At 35.8% G+C, this 21,926-nt stretch overlaps 2 protein-coding genes across 3 annotated transcripts; one reads left to right on the top strand and one right to left on the bottom strand.

Annotated features, from left to right (window-relative positions):
• Window positions 1–9,061: 9,061 nt before the first annotated feature.
• LOC140788934 (tobamovirus multiplication protein 1) lies at window positions 9,062–18,780 on the top strand. 2 transcript variants are annotated; one of them, XM_073138476.1, is made up of 12 exons: window positions 9,062–9,511; window positions 10,384–10,434; window positions 11,381–11,414; window positions 12,341–12,427; window positions 12,549–12,600; window positions 13,312–13,489; window positions 13,655–13,750; window positions 14,658–14,783; window positions 15,833–15,907; window positions 16,013–16,088; window positions 17,633–17,799; window positions 18,418–18,780. In XM_073138476.1, exons 1-12 carry the CDS (start codon window positions 9,410–9,412, stop codon window positions 18,439–18,441), a joined length of 1,068 nt encoding a protein of 355 aa, XP_072994577.1. In that variant the 5' UTR covers window positions 9,062–9,409; the 3' UTR covers window positions 18,442–18,780. The 2 variants fall into 2 exon arrangements, with proteins under 2 accessions (XP_072994577.1, XP_072994578.1); XM_073138477.1 differs by lacking the exons at window positions 9,062–9,511; window positions 10,384–10,434 and adding an exon at window positions 10,849–10,948.
• A 627-nt stretch (window positions 18,781–19,407) lies between these two features.
• LOC140788932 (GDSL esterase/lipase At4g10955-like) lies at window positions 19,408–21,602 on the bottom strand. The gene is made up of 2 exons (XM_073138475.1): window positions 21,195–21,602; window positions 19,408–20,712 (listed from the first exon to the last, which is right to left on the bottom strand). Exons 1-2 carry the CDS (start codon window positions 21,362–21,364, stop codon window positions 19,713–19,715), a joined length of 1,170 nt encoding a protein of 389 aa, XP_072994576.1. The 5' UTR covers window positions 21,365–21,602; the 3' UTR covers window positions 19,408–19,712.
• Window positions 21,603–21,926: the final 324 nt, after the last annotated feature.

Raw genomic sequence — 21,926 nt, 5'->3', positions numbered from 1 at the left:
AAAGGGGAAGGGAGGACGAGAGTTGGTGGTATAAAGATATATGGAATTAATGGTTGCTTAATCTCTACGAGACAACGACTACTTTCTAATTAATTTCTTTTCATAGAGAGGAGATAGAGAGATGCATTGATGACTGTGTGCATGCGTCGCTTTGACGAAAATGGCTTCATGTATATGAGTTATTGTTACTGCATTTGGGGAGAACAAAATTAGTTTTTTTTTATATTTTTTTAATATATATAATCAAATTAGATTACCATAATAAATATATTGTATTTTAGTTGAATCTATCGACAATTTATTTGCTGATAAATTAGTATTTTATTTCGTTGACTTATCAATATTCTACCGATAGTTACAGTGAAGTATAAGTTTGGGGGATTGGTACAACCGGGTTTGCAGAGAATCCGAAGTAGCGTTCCTATCAACGAGACGAGTCCTAGCAAACACCATGACCATGACCATGATGACATGGGAGCAGGAGTCTCAACTAACACCGTGATTAACGCGTCTAATGAATCCTCTCTAGTATATAAGCAGCACCAACTAAAATAACACTGCTAATTAATTATCTAAACTTTAAACTGGTTCTTCTATTACAATTAGTACATACTTGATGAAATAATCATCTTTGGAGCATCACTAATTAGGCTGATCTGGCAACAAAAATCACCTTTGAGTTTAGACTATAGTTGAATAGAAATATAGTAGTCAGCATGAGTGTAACACTACTTAAAACACCCTTCTCATAATGTCAAATTAAGCTGCTCAAAAGTGTTGGTCTTAATTGGTCGTTAGTTGAACTGTCAAAGATGGCAAAGCGACACGAAGGGTAATAATTTGTGGCATGGAAGATCTCAAAGAAACTATTAAAGAATTGAGAGTTGATCGCTATTATATTCTGCTATAATTATCGACTCCAAAGTAATTAATATTCTACGCAAATTTAATTAGCATGTGAGCTAATCGGATGTGCAAATTAACATTAATTCATTCCTCTTTCGTTAATAGCTACTAGAAAAGACGACTCATTGGAATGAGGAGCCACCAAACTTTGCAGTGGTTGGGTAATTAGTCGGTGGAATATATCATACAATATTATTTATGTATATATAATTAACTTCCTTATAAGCCATAGGTTAGATGATTAGATAACTCGATTAACCCTTCTAAGAAATGGGCTCGAGCTTAAATTATACTATGTTGTAAGAAGCAAGCACTAAGGTATGCATAGTGGCTTCATTAACCTTCTTATCTTAGTTGCAGGACAATACTGTACGTGCATGCAAACGTAATTAGATCTTTTTCTTTTTAGAAAGAAACCCTTAATTAATTCATACAATGGGATGATAGATTACTAATCCTTCTTCAGTAGTCTCTTGCTTTACGTTACCAGCCCAGCTAGGATGCTTGGTTAATTAATATAATTGCTGCATGCATAGCTAGAGATTTTTAAAAGAGAATTTGGTGCTTAGAAGCCATCAAGGAGTCAAGAAATCATCAAAAGGTTTGTATGACTTGGTGGTAATTAGTATAAGGCAACTGACTTGGTCAGTTGGGTCTAGAACACCAAAAAGCTAGCATCCAAATTAAGACAAATTAATATATTCTACCATGGTCTTTTAAGATAAAGGTAAAAGGAATCAAGTAGGGTTAACTTGTATATATATTTTTTTTGCCAAACTTACCCATTCTAAACTTTATTTATTAAGATTAATCACGCCTTAAATTTAATACTAAAATGTGTTTATTTTGCAAGCTCAACGCCCATGTAAATAACCCGACAGTATATTTGACAAGCCACAATAAAATCAACAACTTAATTATAAGAAAAATATTGAATTTATCAGTGATTCATCTTCCAAGTAAAACACTAATATTTATTGACATGGATATTGATATGGCAAAGCTAAATCTCTTTTGATATTAAGTTAGGGTGGAATCTAATTCGGTATATAAAATTTAGTGGAGGGCTAGTTTGGTTAAAAACCATTATCTTATTGTTTGGGACATCCTAGAATTTGAGCCCCCCACTTTGGTCAAGTTCCACACTAAGGTCAGTCTGGTCAAGAGATAAGACCTTTAGCTAAGCACTTGGTCTAAGTAGATAAATCTCTTTCTCCTTTGTTTATTCCTCTGGACCATTACAGCCTTCAAAAGCTTATGGCCATTGGAAGCTTTTAGCTAGTGTTCAACCTCATGTGGTTGAAATAGAAGGCCTTAGTATTAAGCTTTACACAATACTTGCATGTCAAAGAGCGTTAAAAGGTGTTGACTAATATTGTATCAGTTGGTGCATGTCCTTCTAAAGTATAGAAGTATATATATATATATATCTATGTATGTATCTCTCTAATGATTGATGCACTTCTACTTAGCTGGGCCAATTAGCTAGATTTAGCCCATGATGATCCCTTTTCTGTGAATGAAGCCCATGATGCCTAAGTGCTTGAAGTCCCCCTTCTTCACCTATCAAATTGTTGCAGATGTATATATGACAACTAGTTCTCTTCCAATCTTTCAAGAAGGGGAAGTGTGAGATTCTTGTATGGACATAGACCTTCCACTAGTCTTTCATTTTTTATGATTGCAAAAATTGGATCTGAAAAGATATCGCCATGTGAAAGAATTCTAAAAAGTTTCAATCTTCAATGGGACTGATTCAATATCTTCCCCTGTTTCTGTTATGTATGAGCATTCCAAGACAAAGAGGTTCATTAACTTAATCAAAGCAATTATGGGGATAATAAAGCTATCATGTGGTTCCATCAATCAGCCTCATGCTGAGCAAGATCAAGGCATAAATTGAGCAACATCTGTCTACTTTTACCACCGGTGGAATCAATAGGCCCTTGATGTTTCAGCAATCAATGACAACAACAAAAAAAAAAAGAAAAGTTGCAATGCCATCATGTTGTTTCCATGTTTGAAGGGCCATTAGCTTTTTATCAAATAATATTGTTATGCATGGGGATAAGATTACCATGATTGTGTTCCATAAGTTGGCCTCTATGTTTATTAGCAATATCTAGAGAAGTGTGGAGGATTGGCTGTCTTTCGACAAGCCATTACAATTGTTCTCATGACTTGCAATTGGTCCCTTTATTGCATGCTCCAATGTTTGATTAAATTCTCTGTATGAGTATATCACCTCACTCATGCCATGCTTTCAGATAAAAGAGATGCCTCTGAGGGCAGAAGGAGGTGGGAACAAGGCCTTTTAGGATTTTATTCTTCAGCAAAGTCGGGGAGAAAGTTAAGACAAATACATAATGAGACATAAATCTGGAAAGTAGATTCTTCTGCTAAAATATTATTCTCTCTCTTTTTTTCCAAAGAGGCAAAGAGTGCTGAGATTTCATGAGTTGGTGACAAAGTAGAGGTGGTCAGCAGACTAGTTTTTTTTTTTTCCTTTCTTCCAAAACTGATGAAGTTAATTTTGTTTACCAACAATGTTTGCCGACCGATACAAATTCGTTTAATTAAACTGGAAAGGTTCATTAGAAAAATAAGTGGATCGTCTGTCTGATATGTATTGTTGTCAAAATAAACGAGCAACTCAAGCTTGAGCTCGGCCAGACTTAGCTTGAATGTAAATACGTTGAGCTCGAACAAAATTTCAAACTCAAAATCCATTTTGATCTTAACAAGATAAGGCTTATTCAGATCGACTCCATGATATCAAAATTATATATACTATTTATAATTCATAATCTATAGAGGTGAATAACAGAGGAGTCGAGTCAAGTTTGAGCTAGGCTTTCATTTGTTGGCCCATGCACCCATTTTTTTTATTATAATATTACTATACAACTAAAATATTTTAATTATCTTTGATAAAAAATATATTAATATAGTAATCTTCAATCACTGAACTTTTGATATAAAATTAAATAAGCATAGAAAATAGACGAGCAAGCTTGACATACTGATCAACAAGTGAGTTAATTGGGTCAAGCTTTTAGATCGGGCTAGGTTGAGCAGACAAAGTTATGGCATGTATCTCTTGTTACTAAACCTGGCTAAGATCAGGTTGAGTTTAGCTCAGTTCATTTTTGAGTGTGTTTAGGCTTGATTTAGCTAGCCAGACTATTTCATTACCTCTACATGGAGACAAGAGACTCGCATCATTGTGGTCGAGGCGCAGACGAGATATCATCATTGATGACGGCTTGGAATACATGAGGGAGTTATGACAGACAATGCAAAGATAGATGTAGGATGCAACAACATCCTCCATCGACATAGCTAGGGTTTCAACTAGGAGGTCGCTGTCGTCGCTAGCAGAGGGGATGAGGGATGAGGGATGAGGGATGAGTTAATTCCGGAGAGGGCTGAACTACTAGGGTTTGGTAATCTCTGGGTTTCACAATAGCATTTGGCCGAGGAGGAAAAATTGTTTACAACTTGAATTGGGTTCGGTTTGTTTACATGTCGAGCTAAGACTCAGCTCAGAATGTAATAGATGAGTCTGAGCCTGAACAAATGCTGTAAATCCTTTGTGCCGTGAAAGGAAATCTAAGATAGATTTTAGGCTATATAACTTAACCTACAACCTAATGCTGTAAATCCTCGGCCAGTCCAATTCCAGCCAAAATACGCACCAACGAAAGTTCCCATTTCCCAAAGCCATTACCTTTCCCCTGTTAAATACCCTTCCAAAACTTCTCTCTGCCTCACGCCGCTCTGTCCTTTTTCCTATTCCAAAATTTGAAACTTTGAAATCCAATCCCAATTCCGCCTCACCCTTCCAAATACCCAACAACAAAAACCACCCGATCTTTAGCCATGGCGACGGCAAGGAATGGGTGGTTTCGGATGCTGAACACCAGAGACTACCATTGGCCTTGGCGCTTCAAGATGGGCTCTTCTTCCTCCTCCTCCTCTGCCCCTTCTTCTTCTTGGCGGTGGAAAAGCTTTAATCTACGGTTTGCTCTACTTGACGACGTCATTTTCCATATACTTTACGCCGTGGAAGCTGTCGTCCTCATCGTTGCTCTCAGCTGCTTCTTCCTTTGCTGCGGATGCCGTATCTGATCTAGTTGGTGTCTCTTCTCCCATCGATTTTATCCCAAAATCCCCCATTTTTTTTTACTAAAAAATGGATCTTGGCCGGACCCAATCCATCTCTTCTTTTTCCTCGTATGTTCTCTCTCTCTCTTTTCGTTTTAGTTGGTTCGGAATTTTGGGAGCAAAGTGTTTGTGATTATGCTTGCTTCTTTCTTTAATGAGAACCGCTTGGATCTTGAGATTTTGATGGTTCCTTTGGTACAAAGTACTTAAAGATGTTTGAAATGAAGTTTAATTTGTGCTGATTGATACATGCCTTGTCGAATATAAAATTGTATGAACATGTCTTGCATATTCTTAATTAATTGAAAGATTGGATAAGATCTAGTATCTTGCAAATTTTTGGAGCACTACATCTTATCCAACCTTAGCTACTAATCTGTTTTGGTATAGATTCTTTGAAGAAATATTTTCAGCACTCTTAGTCACGGCATACCAAAGTAAATTAGATTAAATTATGATCAAATAAATCTTGTGTTAGTCTCTTTGCTTTGCATGTAATCTAAGGCCATTATTTATTTTTTCAGGCACGTAAATACAAACCTTTTTTTTTTGTTTTTTTTTTTGATAATTTGATTGAGGCATAAGATAGAGGAGATCTCACTAGGCATCCTTGAGCCAGTCCACAAAAATGACCTGATAAAGGAGAAAGAAAGAGGTATATAATATTCTTATTAAAAAATTTTGTAGTCTGGTTGCTAACTCCTTTCACCAAAAGCTGAGTGAGCTGTTTGAAGCCCGTTTCGATGATCAAATAGTTGATGCAAAGATTTTTGGCTTGCTCCAGGGTCTCACGCAAGGCCTAAGTTTTAATAGTCAGTGCACTTTTGTAGTTGGCGATGACCTATTGAAAGAATGACATCAGTATCTCGGAAAAGCTAGCCTCCTCCACCCTTACTAGTTGTCGGGTCTTTCAGTTGAGCTTTACCCAAGGATGCAACCCAAGGATGCAAAGGAGAAGACCACCTAAAGAGTTATTGCAGTTGAGCTTTACCCAAGGATGCAAAGGAGGAGACCACCTAATTAGAGGTGGAGGAGGTTACTTTTCGAGAGAGTTAGAACTCATATTAGAGTTAAAATAATTCATAGTCATAGTAATAATAGTTTGCCAACAATTATAAGAGAAGAATTACTGAGCCTTGAAATTGATAGAGTTTCCAGACTTTCAAAGAGTTTGCAATTAGGGCCATAATAAATTTAGGTTTTTCTTTTGGTAAGTTTCTCCTCATTTAACTAGTCACCCTTCAACCGGCTACCATTGAACGAGATATGAATACCAAGAGTAGTTATGTTCATGTTCCAAATTTGCTTAGTATTGGTACATTCTAAAAGATATGATTTGCGACTTCAAGATCAATACCAAGAAGTCTTGCGTTAGTAGGCAGACGGTCCAAGTGAGCTTTCATAAGAAGGTTTTAATTCTAGGGCAATCTGCAGTTTCCATTAAAGTTCCCATTTGAGATTAGTCTTCACATGAGGCTTCGACTGCACCACCAATAGGGTATAAGCATTCTTAACTAAAGCAATACCCTTAGGGTTTGCCGCCCACAACTAAGAATCACGACTGAGGTAACGAGGAAGCTTACATAAGCAAATTTGTTCGATCATGGTCTGACCGAACCAATGTAAGGAGCTTCTCAGTATGCCACTCAACCCTATGAATTAATATAGCTGTTTTTTTTTTTTATTCAAAACTTACTTCTTTTATAGTGGCTTTTGCTCTCTTAAAGCATCAACAACCGGGCTCTAAAACTCCAAATTTGGAGCTCGGTGGAGCTCTAACCGGGCTCTATATGGGGCTCCAAATTTGGAGCCATGAATAGTGGGGCTCCAAATTTGGAGCCCTACCATGAAAATGGAGCCGGACTCTATTTGTCACATCAACTTTTTGAAAATGCCAAAATTGCCTAATAAGTGTTATATTCAATAATTTTAATTCCATTTGTATCCTTTGTTAAATAATTTAGTTAGTTAAACTAAGTATATAATTAGTTTTACTAATCGGTTTTTAACAAAAATAAATGCCAAAATTGCCCAATAAGTGTTATATTCAATAATTTTAATTCCATTTGTATCCTTTGTTAAATAATTTAGTTAGTTAAACTAAGTATATAATTAGTTTTACTAATCGGTTTTTAATAAAAATAATACTATTGGAAAGGTCTCATCGAGACCTTTAAAATGAGTCTAATATTAAATTACTTTTGAGTTAATTTTAATTTTAATTTTTTTATTATTTATAAAAATGAGTCTAATATTAAATTATTTTTGAGTTAATTTAAATTTAAATTTTTTTATTATTTATAAAAATGAGTCTAATAAATTATGTATCCTAAAATATAATTACTCAAAATTATCCCCAATGTAAATATTAAAAATTAAAATACATTAGATATGAAATACATCAAACATGAAATATAATAAAAATAAAATACATCAAATAAAAATTACATTAAAATTAAAATTACATTAAGATTTAAATAAAATTAAAGATCCAAATAAACGTGCTTTCTTTCAAAGAAAAAGACAAGAAATTTGTAGAAGAAGCAATATTCATTTTTAAGTCGGAGGTTCATCGCAAGAAGGTGGACACAGTCAAGAAAGAGAAGGTGGCTACGGAACTGGAATCGGTGGCTACGGAACCGGAACCGGTGGCTACGGAGATGACTTACCAGAATATTAAACATCTATTGTTTTTATGATGTTTGGTTAATTTTTGCTTATTTTAGGTAATGTAATTTTGATATTTTTAGTTAATGATATGTAATGTTTATTTCGATGTTTATTTCGTGTAATGTAATTTCGATGCGTTTAATTAAAAATTAATAATTTAAAATTACTTCTAAAACTATTGAATATTAATCTTATTTTAAAGATCTCGATGAGAGTTTTCTAACCATATATTTTTTAATAAAAAATAATAACGCTAAGATAATCTATTAAGCAATTTAAAATAGCTAATATAATAATATATATTATATTATTTTATAATATATATGGAGCTCGGTGCATTGGAGTGCACCGGGCTCTTGCTCTATTTTTGGCTCCATATTGGGCTCCAAATATGGAGCCAGCATTGGAGATGCTCTTAAGAGGTTTTTATTTTCAACAAAATTTTAAACATAAATTGTTATATTTAATGTATTTAAATGTGGAATTTGAGATTTCCAAATGAATTGATTTACATTAGAGTCAATCAACATATTCGTCTTTTAAGTCTTGCACATTTCTTATAGAATTTTTTGTACAGTTTGAACATTCTTTTGGATATCATTGAGGAGCGAAATAAATAAGTATAAAAATAGGGAGATTTAAAGATATCTGAACTTAGGATTGCTATGAAGCCCATGCATTGGAGCTTTAAAGATACAAAACTCATGAGGGTGGTGGTATCGTCTACAATGATCGCCTCACTGTAGTTAATGACAATCCGACAAGTATTCGACCGACAGATATCCAGTACTAGTCAGGAATAAGAGGTTTTCATCTACTTGGATAGGATTAACAACTCGATAGCTCATAAACTTGTCGGTATGTCTGGCAATTTAGAATAATCCCTTGTAGCTGTGCTATCATGAAATGAATCTTGTGGATGGATTTTCAAACTCGTTGTCTTTGTGGTCTTGTGATTGAACCTTCCAATATCAGACTTGCTTGGGATTAATTATGGCGGCTAGTTTGGAAAGAACGAAAGTTTCAATTAATGACAAGTTAATATGGAAGAAAGAGAACAAAACATGCCTTAATTTTAATGTGGTTAAAGTGGAAATGAATTTTAATTACTATATATATATATATATATAATACTTTGAAATATTAAAATTATAAAGTGTGTTTGTTAGATCGATCTTTTATCTCTTATCTTTAAGAAACGAAAACGTATAATATAATAACTGAAGAATTAATTCATAAATACCAATCCTTTATTATTGAGGGACCCCACCACCTGAAGGAGGAGGAGTTAGGAGTTAGGACTTAGGATAGATCACTCGATGATCCCAATCTCATTTTCCTGGCGGTGGGATCCGAAATCCTACGCAGGCGCTTTTGGATCAAACAGCTGTTGTTGTTCGAGTCAAAGGGCTCAAAGGCCCAGATCCACCCAATCTCCGCCACCTCCTCTCCACTCGTTGACTCGCACAACGCCAAATCTCCTCGTCGTCCTCCTCTCCCCCTCTCCCCCTTTTCCAAGGCCAGAAAAAGGAAGAGACAAAATCAAAAGAGGAAAACCCTGATCCACTTCCGAATCCCAGCAGGGAAGGGAGTCGCGAGGAGATTGAGGCAGGAGGGAGGATTAGCAATCTCGTATGCCTTTTGATTCGCTCGTCGCGCGAGGGAGATGCTGCGCCTTAGTCGGAGTTGCCTGCCCCCGGCAACCGTCGCCGCGGACGCCGTCCTCGCCGCCGTCGATGGAGGCATTGCTGTCCTCGCCTTCTTGCAGGTCGCCCTTTCTTCTCGAATCGGTCTCATTTATTTATGGATTGGCGAGTACCTATTGTGTTTTTGGGTGATTTAAGCTGTGTGATGAGAAAAAGAACTGTTCTTGGGTCCACCATAACAGTCTACCGCTTAAAGTTTTTAAGGTGTTTTAAATGTATGGGTTATTGATATGGTTGTCGATTTGTCTACCTCTTCCTACTTTTTTATTTTTAAAATCTCAATCTGTTAGGAACGATAGTACCACTTCTTTATGGAATGCCTCCTTTGTTTCTTTAATATCTGGGCAGTACGCAATTTTATCAGCTAGTACTCCTCAATATATATGTTTATACCTTGGCAGCTTTTCTTGCTTTCCTGCTTGAATGTTTAGTAATGCACTAGCAGTTAGATTATTCAGGAAAAGTATTGTCTAAGGTTGTTGTGGCAAAAGTAGGAAAAGAAAAGGAACCGTTACTTTGTTTTGGGATTCTTTTTTTCATTTCACACCATACGTTATGTGCCTGTTCGAGTTTATACCCATCTTTTCATTGTTCTTAATTCGGCCTTGATTTTAATTTTTCATTAAACCCTAGAAAGTACCCTACTCAGGTTGCCTTTTGAAATCCAGCGACAAATACAATGGTGGCTCAGGGTGTTCTTTGGTATTTTACTAAAATTGTGGTGGAGAGATAGGTTGTAAACTGTAATATACACATCATGAAGAGTTTAAAAAGAAATTAGCTGTTCTGTTTCGGAAATAATTTTTTCCTTGCAGTTTTTTTGACATGGATTCCATAAGATGCAGTGTGCTACGCTGAACATAAGAATAATAATCTTGTTTTCTCTTGCAATAATTCATACTTCACTATGACACTAACTTATTCTTAATATCAGTTACTCAGAATTCACTTACGGAATCAACATCTTGGTTGGACTCGTCAAAAGGTATGGGAAATTATGAATAATCGGAAAATCTACATGTTAGCCAATTATTTTCAGATTGTCATCTAAACTATATGGATGCTCTTTGTTTATATTAGTAGTAGTTACATATCCACCATGCTTGAATGGCCATTTCTTCTCATGTTGGTTGCAAAAGAATTTCTTTGTTATGGGCGCTAATGGAAGTTTATCTGCTTAAGCAACGTAATTGAGTAGTTATTAAGCAATTTCTGTAAAATCTGGTTATGTATTAGTTGCTCTTTAATCTACCAATCATTTGTGGTCTGTTCCTCCCCTAGGTGATGAATTATAGTGTTCTGAGGTAATTTTTGTATCTAATTGGAAAGTGTTAATTGATCATTAATGTTCCTGCAAGGTTGCAACATGAATTTTTGGCCCTGAACAGCTGAAGGAAGGGAGTGGCTAAATTGTGATGTCCATAAACACTTCTATGGTGGAGTTGCTTTTACCTCATTAAGTATGGAACAATTTCATGGAAGTGTTTGATAGGTTTGAGGTGATAATATGATCATATCTTCTGATGAGGACTTTCATGCTCATATCTTAAAGTTTAAGGCAATTTTATTTTGTCATGGCTTTTGTCTACCGTCATTTCCTGAGAAACATACTATATGAAGTTACACGAACTGGCTCTGATTCTGTATTGGCTGGCTATATGTATCCCCTACCTTTTTTGTAACAATATAATAGGTGCTATACATTTGTGCCAAGTATTATGAACTTGCTTTGCGTCTGACCTGATTGTCTTGTGTTACCTCAAGTTTTCCACAATTCTCCCAGCCTGTAAGTAACTCGATGAATAATAAGTTTCTTACCTCTCTATAAGGTGGAGTTGTGAATTTAAGAATTTAGTGCACATTGCATATATACTTCAATATTTGTTTTATTAGTTCTTGATCTTTAATGGAGAATGCTTAATTTGTTGCAGATATTCCATTTCATGATTGGCTCGTCCAACATAGGTGAGCCATGTAATTAAGATGATAGAATGCTCTTTGTTTAGATTTTTGAAACTTCCTGCTGCTTAATCTTTTGATAAGTTATTACTTCTAAGGGGCTATAAGCTTTACCTAATCATCTTCAGTAGTTTTAGATGCTGCATATTGTGATTATTATCTATTAAGTGTGCTGCTGCTAATTACTGTGGAAATTACCCCTTCTATTTTGTTTCTTGCATGCTTGGATAAGAACACCATATTCTGGTCAACTTTCTCTGTCCTCCTCGTTTGTGTTCCTTTTGTTGTTAATTCTTTATCTTATAGAGATAGATCTGATTTTCATAAGAAGTTTATTCAGAAGAAAGGTGATTTACCAATTGGAAATGAAAGCATTCATTATGTTGTTCTGTGAGCTGTCTAACTGATAGGCTATAGTTGATTATTTTATAATACAAATTAGAGAAGATATTCATCTTGCTCCATCTGGGGGCAATCTTACACCTATTGGAGGAAAGTTCTGGAGGATTAAAATTCAAGGGTAAAATAAGTAATAACTCTTTATGTGAAGAAGAATAAATTTGCTTCCTTATTTGATATCAAGGATATAGTAGAATATGAATCTACATCAGAATATCAGACTTGTTATCCTATAAAAAATATTTATTTATTAATTGATAAAATTCTTTATGACAATAAGGTTTTGAGATATATTTTGCTATCATTTGGAAAAGAAGAGTAACTGATTTCAAATCATTGCTTAGCATTGCTATCTTTCTGCATCCTTACTTTTTGCATCCTTACCTATAATGTGTGTAAAACTCTACTTTTTCCCTCGATATTCTTGATTATGAAAAGCTCAATTCGTACCGTAGAACACTGCACTTTGTGATTGACATGCAATCTCTAGGAGAATTTGTTAACATGCTAGGTTATCTCTTTAATACTTGCAGGGTTCTTTGTCTATTTTGTGTGTACTCTTCTTGCTACTTGTGAGGGTTGGCTATGTTGGTCACATGGTTGTGGATTTGTTCTCATGGGTATGTCATCTTAGATCTTGAGCTTTATGATTGTTTTTCCATTCTACTATTCAGGCTGCATTTACCATCTTCAGATTTATATACAGAACTTAGAATGGAGTTTCTGATTGGTATTTTGCAGCTTGTCCACAAATATTATTTTTGGCAGCATTTCTTCTTCTTTTGTCATTCTGGTGAGTTTTCTACTGTCATTTTTCTCATTCTAGCGATGGCCTTTATAGTTTATACATGACTCGGTTGAATGTTCAGGTCATTCCTTTGTAGATTTTCCCTTTTTTTGGACTTCGTTTTCATCCTATTTTATGTAAAGACCATAATTAAATCTTCTAGTAAAAATATAATCTGATTGAAGAACATATTTAGTATATCTGGTAAAAACATAATTTAATAGTAGCATAGACAATTGACTGTGGGGAAAATTCATAGCCCATCACTTTCTTTTAAAGTGGCTGGTCCCTCTACTTTTGAGGGCCCCAAAGTAGCCTGATGTGAGAGTCTTGTTGTTCTTTTTCTTGACTGTGTTCTTAATCCATACCTATTTAAACCTTTCCAACTAGAACTCTTCACTCTTTCTAAGTGGGAGATCTAAATGGATTATATAAGTTATATAACAGCTCTAAACCCAGTAGTACCATTCCAAAGAAGGTTTAGCACTTTCATGTTACTTTCTGGAATTGTTTGTGATATTATGTGTAGGTTGAAGTAATCAGCACTTGCTGTCCTTGTGTTCTAGATTAGGATCAAGCATTTGTAAGATTTCTAGTTTTCCCTCCATATTATCAATTCCATAATTTAAATTTCATAGTGTGTTCTATAGAGAATTATGTGCTTCTCCTTGCAGTCATATAAGACTTTCCTTGGCCTTGCTTCTCCAAAACTTACAGGGTTGACCTGTGTCATCAAACAAATGATGAGGATGAGGAAGATGATGAACGTAGTTATAACGAAGCTTTGTTGGATAAGTCAGAAAGTAAACCAGGTCTGTCACATATTAATGTTCGCAGACGGTGCTGCTCATTCCGAACCATTCATGTGGGGAGCCGTCAGAAATTTGTGATCTTGGTAATTGACAGTTATTTTAACTTTTAACCCTGTCTTTTCTTGTTCTTTTCTTACATAAATTTTTGAATACACATTCGGACTGAGACACATTATATGAGGAGAAAAGATTCTTCTTTTATGTTTTACATTATAATCCAAACTGATACATCTTAAGTTTTTTTGCAGGTGATTATGCTGACGTTTGTCTTTATGGTTGCATTTGCTGTTCTGATCTGGGCTGGTAGAGGGAAAAATCCCATCGATTCTTCACTCATGGCTAGGGTACATTACTTTTAAGATTGATATTGAGTACTTGGTCTCATTTCATACATCTCTAGTGTTGTCAAAGCCTCTGAGTGTTATGTTGCTAGATTATTTTCATCTCCATGGTAGTGATAGGTTTAACTTAAGGGCATTTAAAACTTACAATATTTGAAAGGCAGAATTTGATGCATCCTGTACTTTTGTTAGAGACTTAGTGTCAGCTCTTGAAGTTCTCTCCATATGTGACCTCCTGAATATCTCTACTCTGCTGTTATTCATTGAAACAATGTCATTTTTCAATATCATGAACGACGATTTTCATTCTAAATATGGCTGTTTATTCTAAAATAGTGCAAGTATTAGGTGCTACCATTGAGTTGCGCAAACCTACAATGAGAATGATTTGTTTCTCCCCCGTTACTTGCATGATTTAGTTAGCAATCATACAACCTAGGAAAGTTTGCTGCTACTTTTATTTGATTTGCTTGTGTAATCCTTTTAGAACTTTTTTCTTTTGTTTTGGTACGAGTATCCCCAAAGAGAAGTTCTCATCTTCCTCTGTTTCTAGCTTTTTCCTTTCTATTTTGGGTGTATGATGTGATATAATTTATTACATCTGCCTTAGCATACAATTTCATCCATTATGCATTATCAGTTCACAAGTTAGTGGCATGATGATGCAAATGGCTTGTTTGTTACTTGATTCATGGTACTTATGCTTTATGAGAATTTCATATTCAATTTCAAAAGGTTTTGGACCATGATGGTCCTTGAAGAGTTAATATATATCATCAAGTGTAATGAAATACTTATCAGAAAGTTATCTTATACCGTATATGCAATGTTCTAGAATTTTATTTCCATATTCCATTCAGACATTTGGAAGTAAGATAATATTTACTAATCTAACTTGTTAATTTTGCAGGTCTACCTGGACATCTTTTCTGTAGCTAATCTTTTATTAGGTGGTGCTTTGGCATGCTATGGTCTATTGCTATTCTCAAAAATGAGAAAAGTGAGGTCTGACATGGTCTCAGCTGAAATGTGGAAGGTATTTATTCTGTAATGGCCATATCACATCATTATTATTTCTTTTTCCATTATTCGCTGTATTTATTGAGTGGACTAAAGTTTTGAGAAACTCAGAGAGTGTGAACCTCAATAACTGATATGTCCTTTCATGTCTTTGGCACAAATAAGTAGTAAAATTATCTTTGCAACTGTAATATTGTCAACGCCACAGGACTTGGGCATGAGAATTTGATTTAATTTTCCTTATACTGTGAAGCTTTGCCAAAATTTAGTTTCTTAGTGTACCAATTGTTTGATAAGTGTCATGGATTTATGCTATTTGAAAGTTATTAAACATCTTTAATAGCTTGCATGGATGCCACTTGAGTTTTCTCTTAATGTTTTCTGAAGGATGCGAATCCTCTCATTTTCTTCTCCATGAGGCAACTAGATGAGAGAAGAGAGTAAGGATGAACTATCGGTAATAATCAGATGGGCAAGGAGGCAATTTCAGAAGAGGATTTGGTATGAGGAGCATAGGATAGAACAGTACTGATGGGAGCATCTCTATATTTGCCACTGGAATGGGTAAAGGAAAAGGAGATAAGAGGAAGTAGAGAGGAGAAAGGTAGTTGGTAAGACAGTAGATGCTTGCTGGCTGCTTGAGACCGGTGGAATGATTGAGGATGGAGAAAATTAGAGACAAATTGTAGAATGAAGGCTATTGGTGTACTTTAGGAAAATTTTACTGTTCAAAATAAGTTGAACGAGTGATTGACATATACTTGAAATTTTGAAGTACTAAAGATCTCGTAAAGATGAAATTGCACATTTCTGTGGTTATATGATACTTTAGAATTTTAATAATGTAGTGCTTTTATGATGGAAAATTGGACAGCTGAAGTCCAACTTGATGGAATTCCGAATGTATTCTTCTTTAAATATACCTACATTTTACATAGATGAGGATTATGTGCAATTTGAAGTTAGTATTTTGCCTGTCTCCCTTTTGTCGTAATAATGGAGAGATACAAGTATCGTACAACAAATGGTTTAATACATCACCTATTTTCTCTCTGTACTCTGCAGGTTGCAAGTTTAGCTGCTGTATCCCTCATATGTTTCACATCCTCTGCTGTATTAGCGCTTGTTACTAGTGTTCCTGTATGTTCTTGTTTTTCTCACATTTATTCAACTGTACTCTAGAGTAAATCAAATGACAACCGTCAATCTACTGCTTTTAGACTTCCAAATGTCTTTCTATTGCAGGTGTTTTTACATTGGTACTCGGTGCATTCTGACAGTGTTAGCTGCTCCCTTTTTATGTTCTTATACTATTTTATAGGTAATCCTATCTCTTACACATGTTTTAATAAATAGAATAATGATCTTTGTCAGTGTATCATGAAACGGATGAATTTCTTCTAGTTACTGCCTTAATGCTGATATATGATTTACTTCATTGATTCTAAATTTGATTCTGCAGTCTTATGATGTGACAAGTTATGACTTCCCTTAAGATACATCGAATTTTTATCTATGGCAAGTTTCTGTGTATTAGCAAAAGCTCAAAATTTTGCGGACATCAAGATGCATTTGAGATATGAAATCTACTTGCATGTTCTGGACAGTAGAATGCACAAAAAAGGAAAGAAAAATCCTGTTACTAGCTCAGTTCTTGAGTTTAAATCTAATCTTTGATGATTAATTTGATAATTCTTGTAACTGTAATCCTTGCACCATCACGTGTGCTTTTCTTTTTTGTAAAAAAAAGAGAATCAATAGATGTAATTAAGTTAGAGACCTTGAACTACAACTGAAGTCATATTTCCTATCTCATCTGTTCTTAATTTTTCATCTTATCCTTCCTCTAATTCTTTAAGAGGTTGAAATGAGAGGAGAACACATGGTACTAACAAAATACTAACTAAGACCCAATGAAGTATTATATTCCTTAGATCGATGTTGGCATATTTAGATAAGTTTGGACTTTAGAGTAGTGAATAATTTCAACCAAATTCCACCAACAGCTAATAGGTCAGTTTGCTTTTTTTGTTCAGATTGGTTGGTGATCACTATATGATCCCAAACAACATATCAGTAGAGGTCTGAGTCGAGTAAGGTCATACGCTAAGGCTCCTTTTTTTTTTAAGTACACGAATTCATCTGTGCAGTACCCTTGTGCCAGACATTTGCATGAAACTGTGTGATGTTCATGTTGAACAATGGTCACCCTAGATATTTAGGGCAATACATGGAAATGCAATATGATCTTTTCTCTTACATTCTCTTCATATAAATTTAATATTGATGTTTTAATGAGCTTCTCTTTTATATATGCAGTCTAGAGAGTAAAATAAAATACTTAGAAAATCGTGGTAAACTTTGAACCAGTTTCATTTTCTTCTACAAAGTTCGTTCATTTTTGGCCCATCATGGACCGGACATGTTCCTTCTTACCCGGTGGTCGCATATGCAGTATCTTGGCTATTCAGTACTGCAGCTACATTTTTGTTGATCATGTCTTCTACACTAGAATAATGCAGTTCAACTACTTTATAAAACTTCTTACATTTTCCAGTTGCTAGTGCAAGCCAAGTGTCATTATTGTATGTAGCTCCAGTTATCATTGAGTGCTAAATGCTTCAGAGTAAATTTCTTTGTTCAACCATGTATATTCTCCTCCTCCTAGTTCCTGTTTTCTTCATTAATGGTTACTCCTCCCATGTGTGCATCCACTTACTATATTTTCATTATTTCTTTAGCTTTGGATGTATGCTCATGTTTATATGTTAATCAATTTTTGGAAATACATTAACTTAAATAAATTATTGTACTTTTGATGGCACTTGTACTTTCTGAACCTTAGCCTTGTGAAAATTCTGGCAGGCTCATCGGTGCCATCCGGCTTTGTATTGTGGGTCATGAGAGATATGCCTCCTCAGCTAGCAACTGATAGACCAGTGCAATCAACAGTTGTAACCTTTGTCAGAGATAGAACGACAGCTACCCAAAATCCTCAGTGGAGGACTGCTGTTGCATCCTCACAGAATAAGGTACCCAGACAATATTTTGCACTACCTCTTATAATCCTATGCAGCCAAATGTCAATAACTATGGAAATCTACTGCTTGGGTTGGGAGGAAAATTAGTTCATCCATGCTCTCTTGCTGTTCATACTCCAGAGCAGAATTAGCTGATAATTTTTTTCTTTCAGATCATGGACCGATTGCCCTGTTATATATTTTTAGCTTCTCTTGCTATAGACACAACTTAAGCCGTTGAATACCTGACTTCTGAGAAAAACAGCTTGATCATTTGTATGATAATAATATACAAGTGCCCGATTTAAGAATTGCTTTTAGTTTGAGCTTATGATGATCAATCTTAGATTCTTATGTTCATGAACTCCCATTCATCTGACTATGATATGGAATATTTCTTTGTGCTCCACATTTTTGTATGGCAATCGTCGAAATTTTTGGGAACTAATTATTATGTAAGTCACTGCTTTCTAATTTTTCTATGCTTTTTAACTCTTTAGATGCCAAAATTTAGATCTTACTTCCTTACCGCCTTTGTTCAAGAAGTTTCTTGAATTTAATATGTAAAACTATGACAACGTTCCGTAATGCTATTCATTAATTGATCCATGACATTGATGCTCATTGCAGGCCCTTAAAGCAAGTCCGATTTAACTGATAACAATGTACTGACGGCATGCATGTTCCCTTGATATGCTTCCGGCCTAATTTTAACAATACAAGCTGCTGCTGGTTTGACAAACTGTTCGAGGGCGCAATCAAGAAGTGCCGCCATGACTGAGTGTTGCAAGATCAGCTCACGAGACGATGGAAAGGCCAATTGATGTACTCTGTACCTTGCAGATGGAAATGCCACAGCAGAGGTGCTGGGAATCGTTTTGTTCTCAGCATGTGTAAATAGCTATACTTTCAGATGTCAGCATAGTATGAACAACTGGTGCTTACGATCATAGCTCTTCTTTAATAAAGATTTCGAGTCTGCTTTCTTTGGTATCTCCTGCTTCTGTTTAAAGATTGCTGCAGTGCAGTTTTAAATGATTGTGGCATAAGTAAGCCATGGATGGTTTCGCAGAATTTAGCTTCCAGGTGATCTTCGTTTCACGATTTAGATTGTTACAGAAGCGTGTTCTCCAACTTGGCCATTTGGACAAGCTTCAAGTCGTGTCAAAATTATCCTTACCAAACACATTGCATACTCTTCATATCTGTCAAGTGTGATGGCATGTTTTCATGACAAAAAACACCAACGCGAGGAAAGGCGGGAGTTAATTAATTCAGTTTGTGGGAAGAATTGGATTCCATCAGATTACGATGGTATAGATCTCAAATAAAAATCATATCCATATTATTAAGCTCTCTATCCAAGATTTTTGTGCTCTTGATGCCTGATAGTGATCAGAGTTGGTAGAAAAGCTATTTCTCTCATCTGATACTGATTGATGGGAGTGAGAATATTTTTTGTTACACGGCAATTGGGAATTTATACGTTATGATAATTTGGATATATCCGGGCCAACTCAATAACCACACTTTATTGGTTGGAGATTAGCTTGCACCAAATTGGAACAGAAGTATATCTGGGAAAGAAAACAAAAAAGTCATATGGCAAAACCATCGAAATCAATAATAAAAACTCTGGATTATTCTTTCGAACAAGGGCTAGCAACCATACTGACATACAGATGAGCAGGACTGTATTTTTCACTGAACAGGACTGTTTTTTTCACTGAAAAAAAGCATATGAACATTAAAATTAAGTGGAGATTCCTTTCAAGTTACACCATTCCACTCTGCCGCGAAATGCTAAGTACAATTATTATTTTCAATCAAGTTTCTGGAGTCATACTCGAGAAGAGCATATGTAGTAAAACGTAATGAAAGAAACTGAAAAAGGGAATCCTCAATACTCCCCTCAACTGCTTCAATTATAACTTTCCAGGAGACGGGGGTGGTGGAATTGTGTATAAAGATCTTAGCTGCCTGTTTATGAGCTTGCTGTTGTGTAGAGCTAATTGGAGTTCCATATCATCTGACCACCATTGCTCCAACCCATGGGCTTCAAGAAACTTCTGTGGCCCCTTTGACATCACAAAGAGCTTTGCCACCACATCACCTTGGACATTGTTATTGCTCTTCAACTTGTCTGAGCTAACATCAGTTGCAATAGCAGTACCAGCAGGATCATTGTAATAACAGCAAATGTAGTCACTGTTATTTACATACAGATGTGGCACCCATTTGTTCATCTCTGTGCATAATCTCTTCCCTTCACTTGCAGAAACTTTGTCCTCTCCACCAGCAAGTAAAGTTTCACCTCTTGAAGGCAAGCTGGCTTTAACTTTCTTCCAGAGGTAATTAGCCTTCTCACTGATATTTCTCAGACTCATGGCAACAGAAACAGAAGGTGGATTAAACAAATGGCACTCCACAAATACCCCCTGTTTAGCAAGTGCTTTGCCCACTTGAAGAGCAAATCCAGCTCCTAAGGAATGCCCACCTACACATACATTGCTGCTGCCATACTTGTCTACCATTGTCTTCAATGCTTCCAAAGCACCAGTGAACCTGACTGAACCTTTTAAGCTTTCCCACGCCAGGAAGCGAAGGTCATCCTCTAGATCTCTCCTAATAGTTGGGCTCTTCAGTAGTGTTCCTCTGAGGGCCAGAACAGCCCTTGGTGCCCCACTTGGTCTCATCAATATGAAATCAGATAGAGCGGCGGAACGGTCCCATTCGAGGACGGCGCCATATATGGAACCATCTCTTTCATCCACAAGTGCTTGAACTAGCTTGTACTTGAAGGGCTTCCACCATTTTGGAGCAAGACCTTCCTCTCCATTCTTTTTATCTTGTCTATCTAGTTCTAGCAAGTAGACTGCCTGGATGAAGCATGCTATGACCATTCTTCTGTAATTTGGATCCTTCCTGCATAATCCAAATTAAAACCACAGCTATAATGTTAAAGAACAAACAAAAAATAAATTCTCTAGATTAAATGTCCTCAAGATTTGTTGAAAGAGTGTAAAAAAAGCATTCCTGGCCAAGCTGAACAACTTAAAGATTTATAAAAGAACTTGAAAACAAACACTTGTAGTATAAAAAAGGTATTTTGAAGGTCGAGGTTAGCTCAATGGAAACAACACCAATTTAATCTTTGCATGATCAAGTAGTCAACAATCAGTGGTATAATGGTTGACATTCTTAATTTTTCATATCAAATACTAAAACCCTAAATAGCATCTATAGGAGAGCCCAAGATAACGGCTATTAAAGAACAACGAAAAAAAAAACAACTAAATTGGGACAGAAATTAGAGGCTGGATACAAGATTAATCAAGATCTTGACTTGAATGGAAGAAATGAAAGAAGAAAAAATGATGCAGATCGCTTCAGAGGAGGAAACTAACCAGCTAGATCGGATGAGGTCCCTCCAATTGGGCGAGGAGAGATTGCGAGGGCCCGAGACGTGGAAGTCGTAGGGATGCCCCGTCACTTCCAAGGCACCATTTCCCATCCCTTGCCCTCCTCCTCCTCCGCCGCCGGTGCCACTATTCTCCTCCATCGATCTCTTTGCCATTATAACTCAACGATCTTTCTTCTTCTCTCGTCTTCAACACTTGATTCTCTCGATAGGAGGAGAACAGAGCAAAGGAGAGAGAGCGAAGAGAGAGAGAGAGAGAGAGAGAGAGAGAGAGAGAGAGAGAGAGAGAGAGAGAGAGAGGGAATAAAAGCAGGAGAGCATGCAACGGTCGAGTGGAATACTGGAATATCGCAAGTGGAAGGGGGAATTTTTAAAAGAGAAAGGAGAGAAGAATAGCCGTGGGAGGGGAACTAGATGTCCTTTTCTTGGTTCGCTTCTTCTGACTGTGGCGGTGCATCGCAACGGTCATATTTTTTTTTTTTTGTGAGGATAACACGGACGGCAACAAACCGGGCATTTAGAATTTAGGATCTAAACCCGATCCAATAGATTACCCGGTGGTAGATGGTGCTAATCACAAATTTACTAAAATATTGGATGTTACTTGAAATTACTCCTTTATATATATATAATAGATTCTAATGTATACCGTATATATAAATTATGTACGTATCATTATAATAAAATGTGCAATAACTATAAAAAATATATAAACTCA

The sequence above is a fragment of the Typha latifolia genome, chromosome 5 (genome assembly GCF_019914945.1).
Source record: "Typha latifolia isolate L0001 chromosome 5, TyphaL0001v2, whole genome shotgun sequence".
NCBI lineage: Eukaryota > Viridiplantae > Streptophyta > Magnoliopsida > Poales > Typhaceae > Typha > Typha latifolia.
This window is presented reverse-complemented; position numbering and strand designations above follow the sequence as displayed.

Excerpts from the sequence above, each read along its gene's own strand:
- LOC140788934 (XM_073138476.1), top strand. The coding sequence starts at position 9,410 with ATGCTGCGCCTTAGTCGGAGTTGCCTGCCCCCGGCAACCGTCGCCGCG. Across the intron at positions 10,435-11,380 it reads TTGGTTGGACTCGTCAAAAG|ATATTCCATTTCATGATTGG; the intron begins GTATGGGAAATT and ends AATTTGTTGCAG. Across the intron at positions 16,089-17,632 it reads GTTCTTATACTATTTTATAG|GCTCATCGGTGCCATCCGGC; the intron begins GTAATCCTATCT and ends AAATTCTGGCAG.
- LOC140788932 (XM_073138475.1), bottom strand. The coding sequence starts at position 21,364 with ATGGCAAAGAGATCGATGGAGGAGAATAGTGGCACCGGCGGCGGAGGA. Across the intron at positions 20,713-21,194 it reads GACCTCATCCGATCTAGCTG|GAAGGATCCAAATTACAGAA; the intron begins GTTAGTTTCCTC and ends TGGATTATGCAG.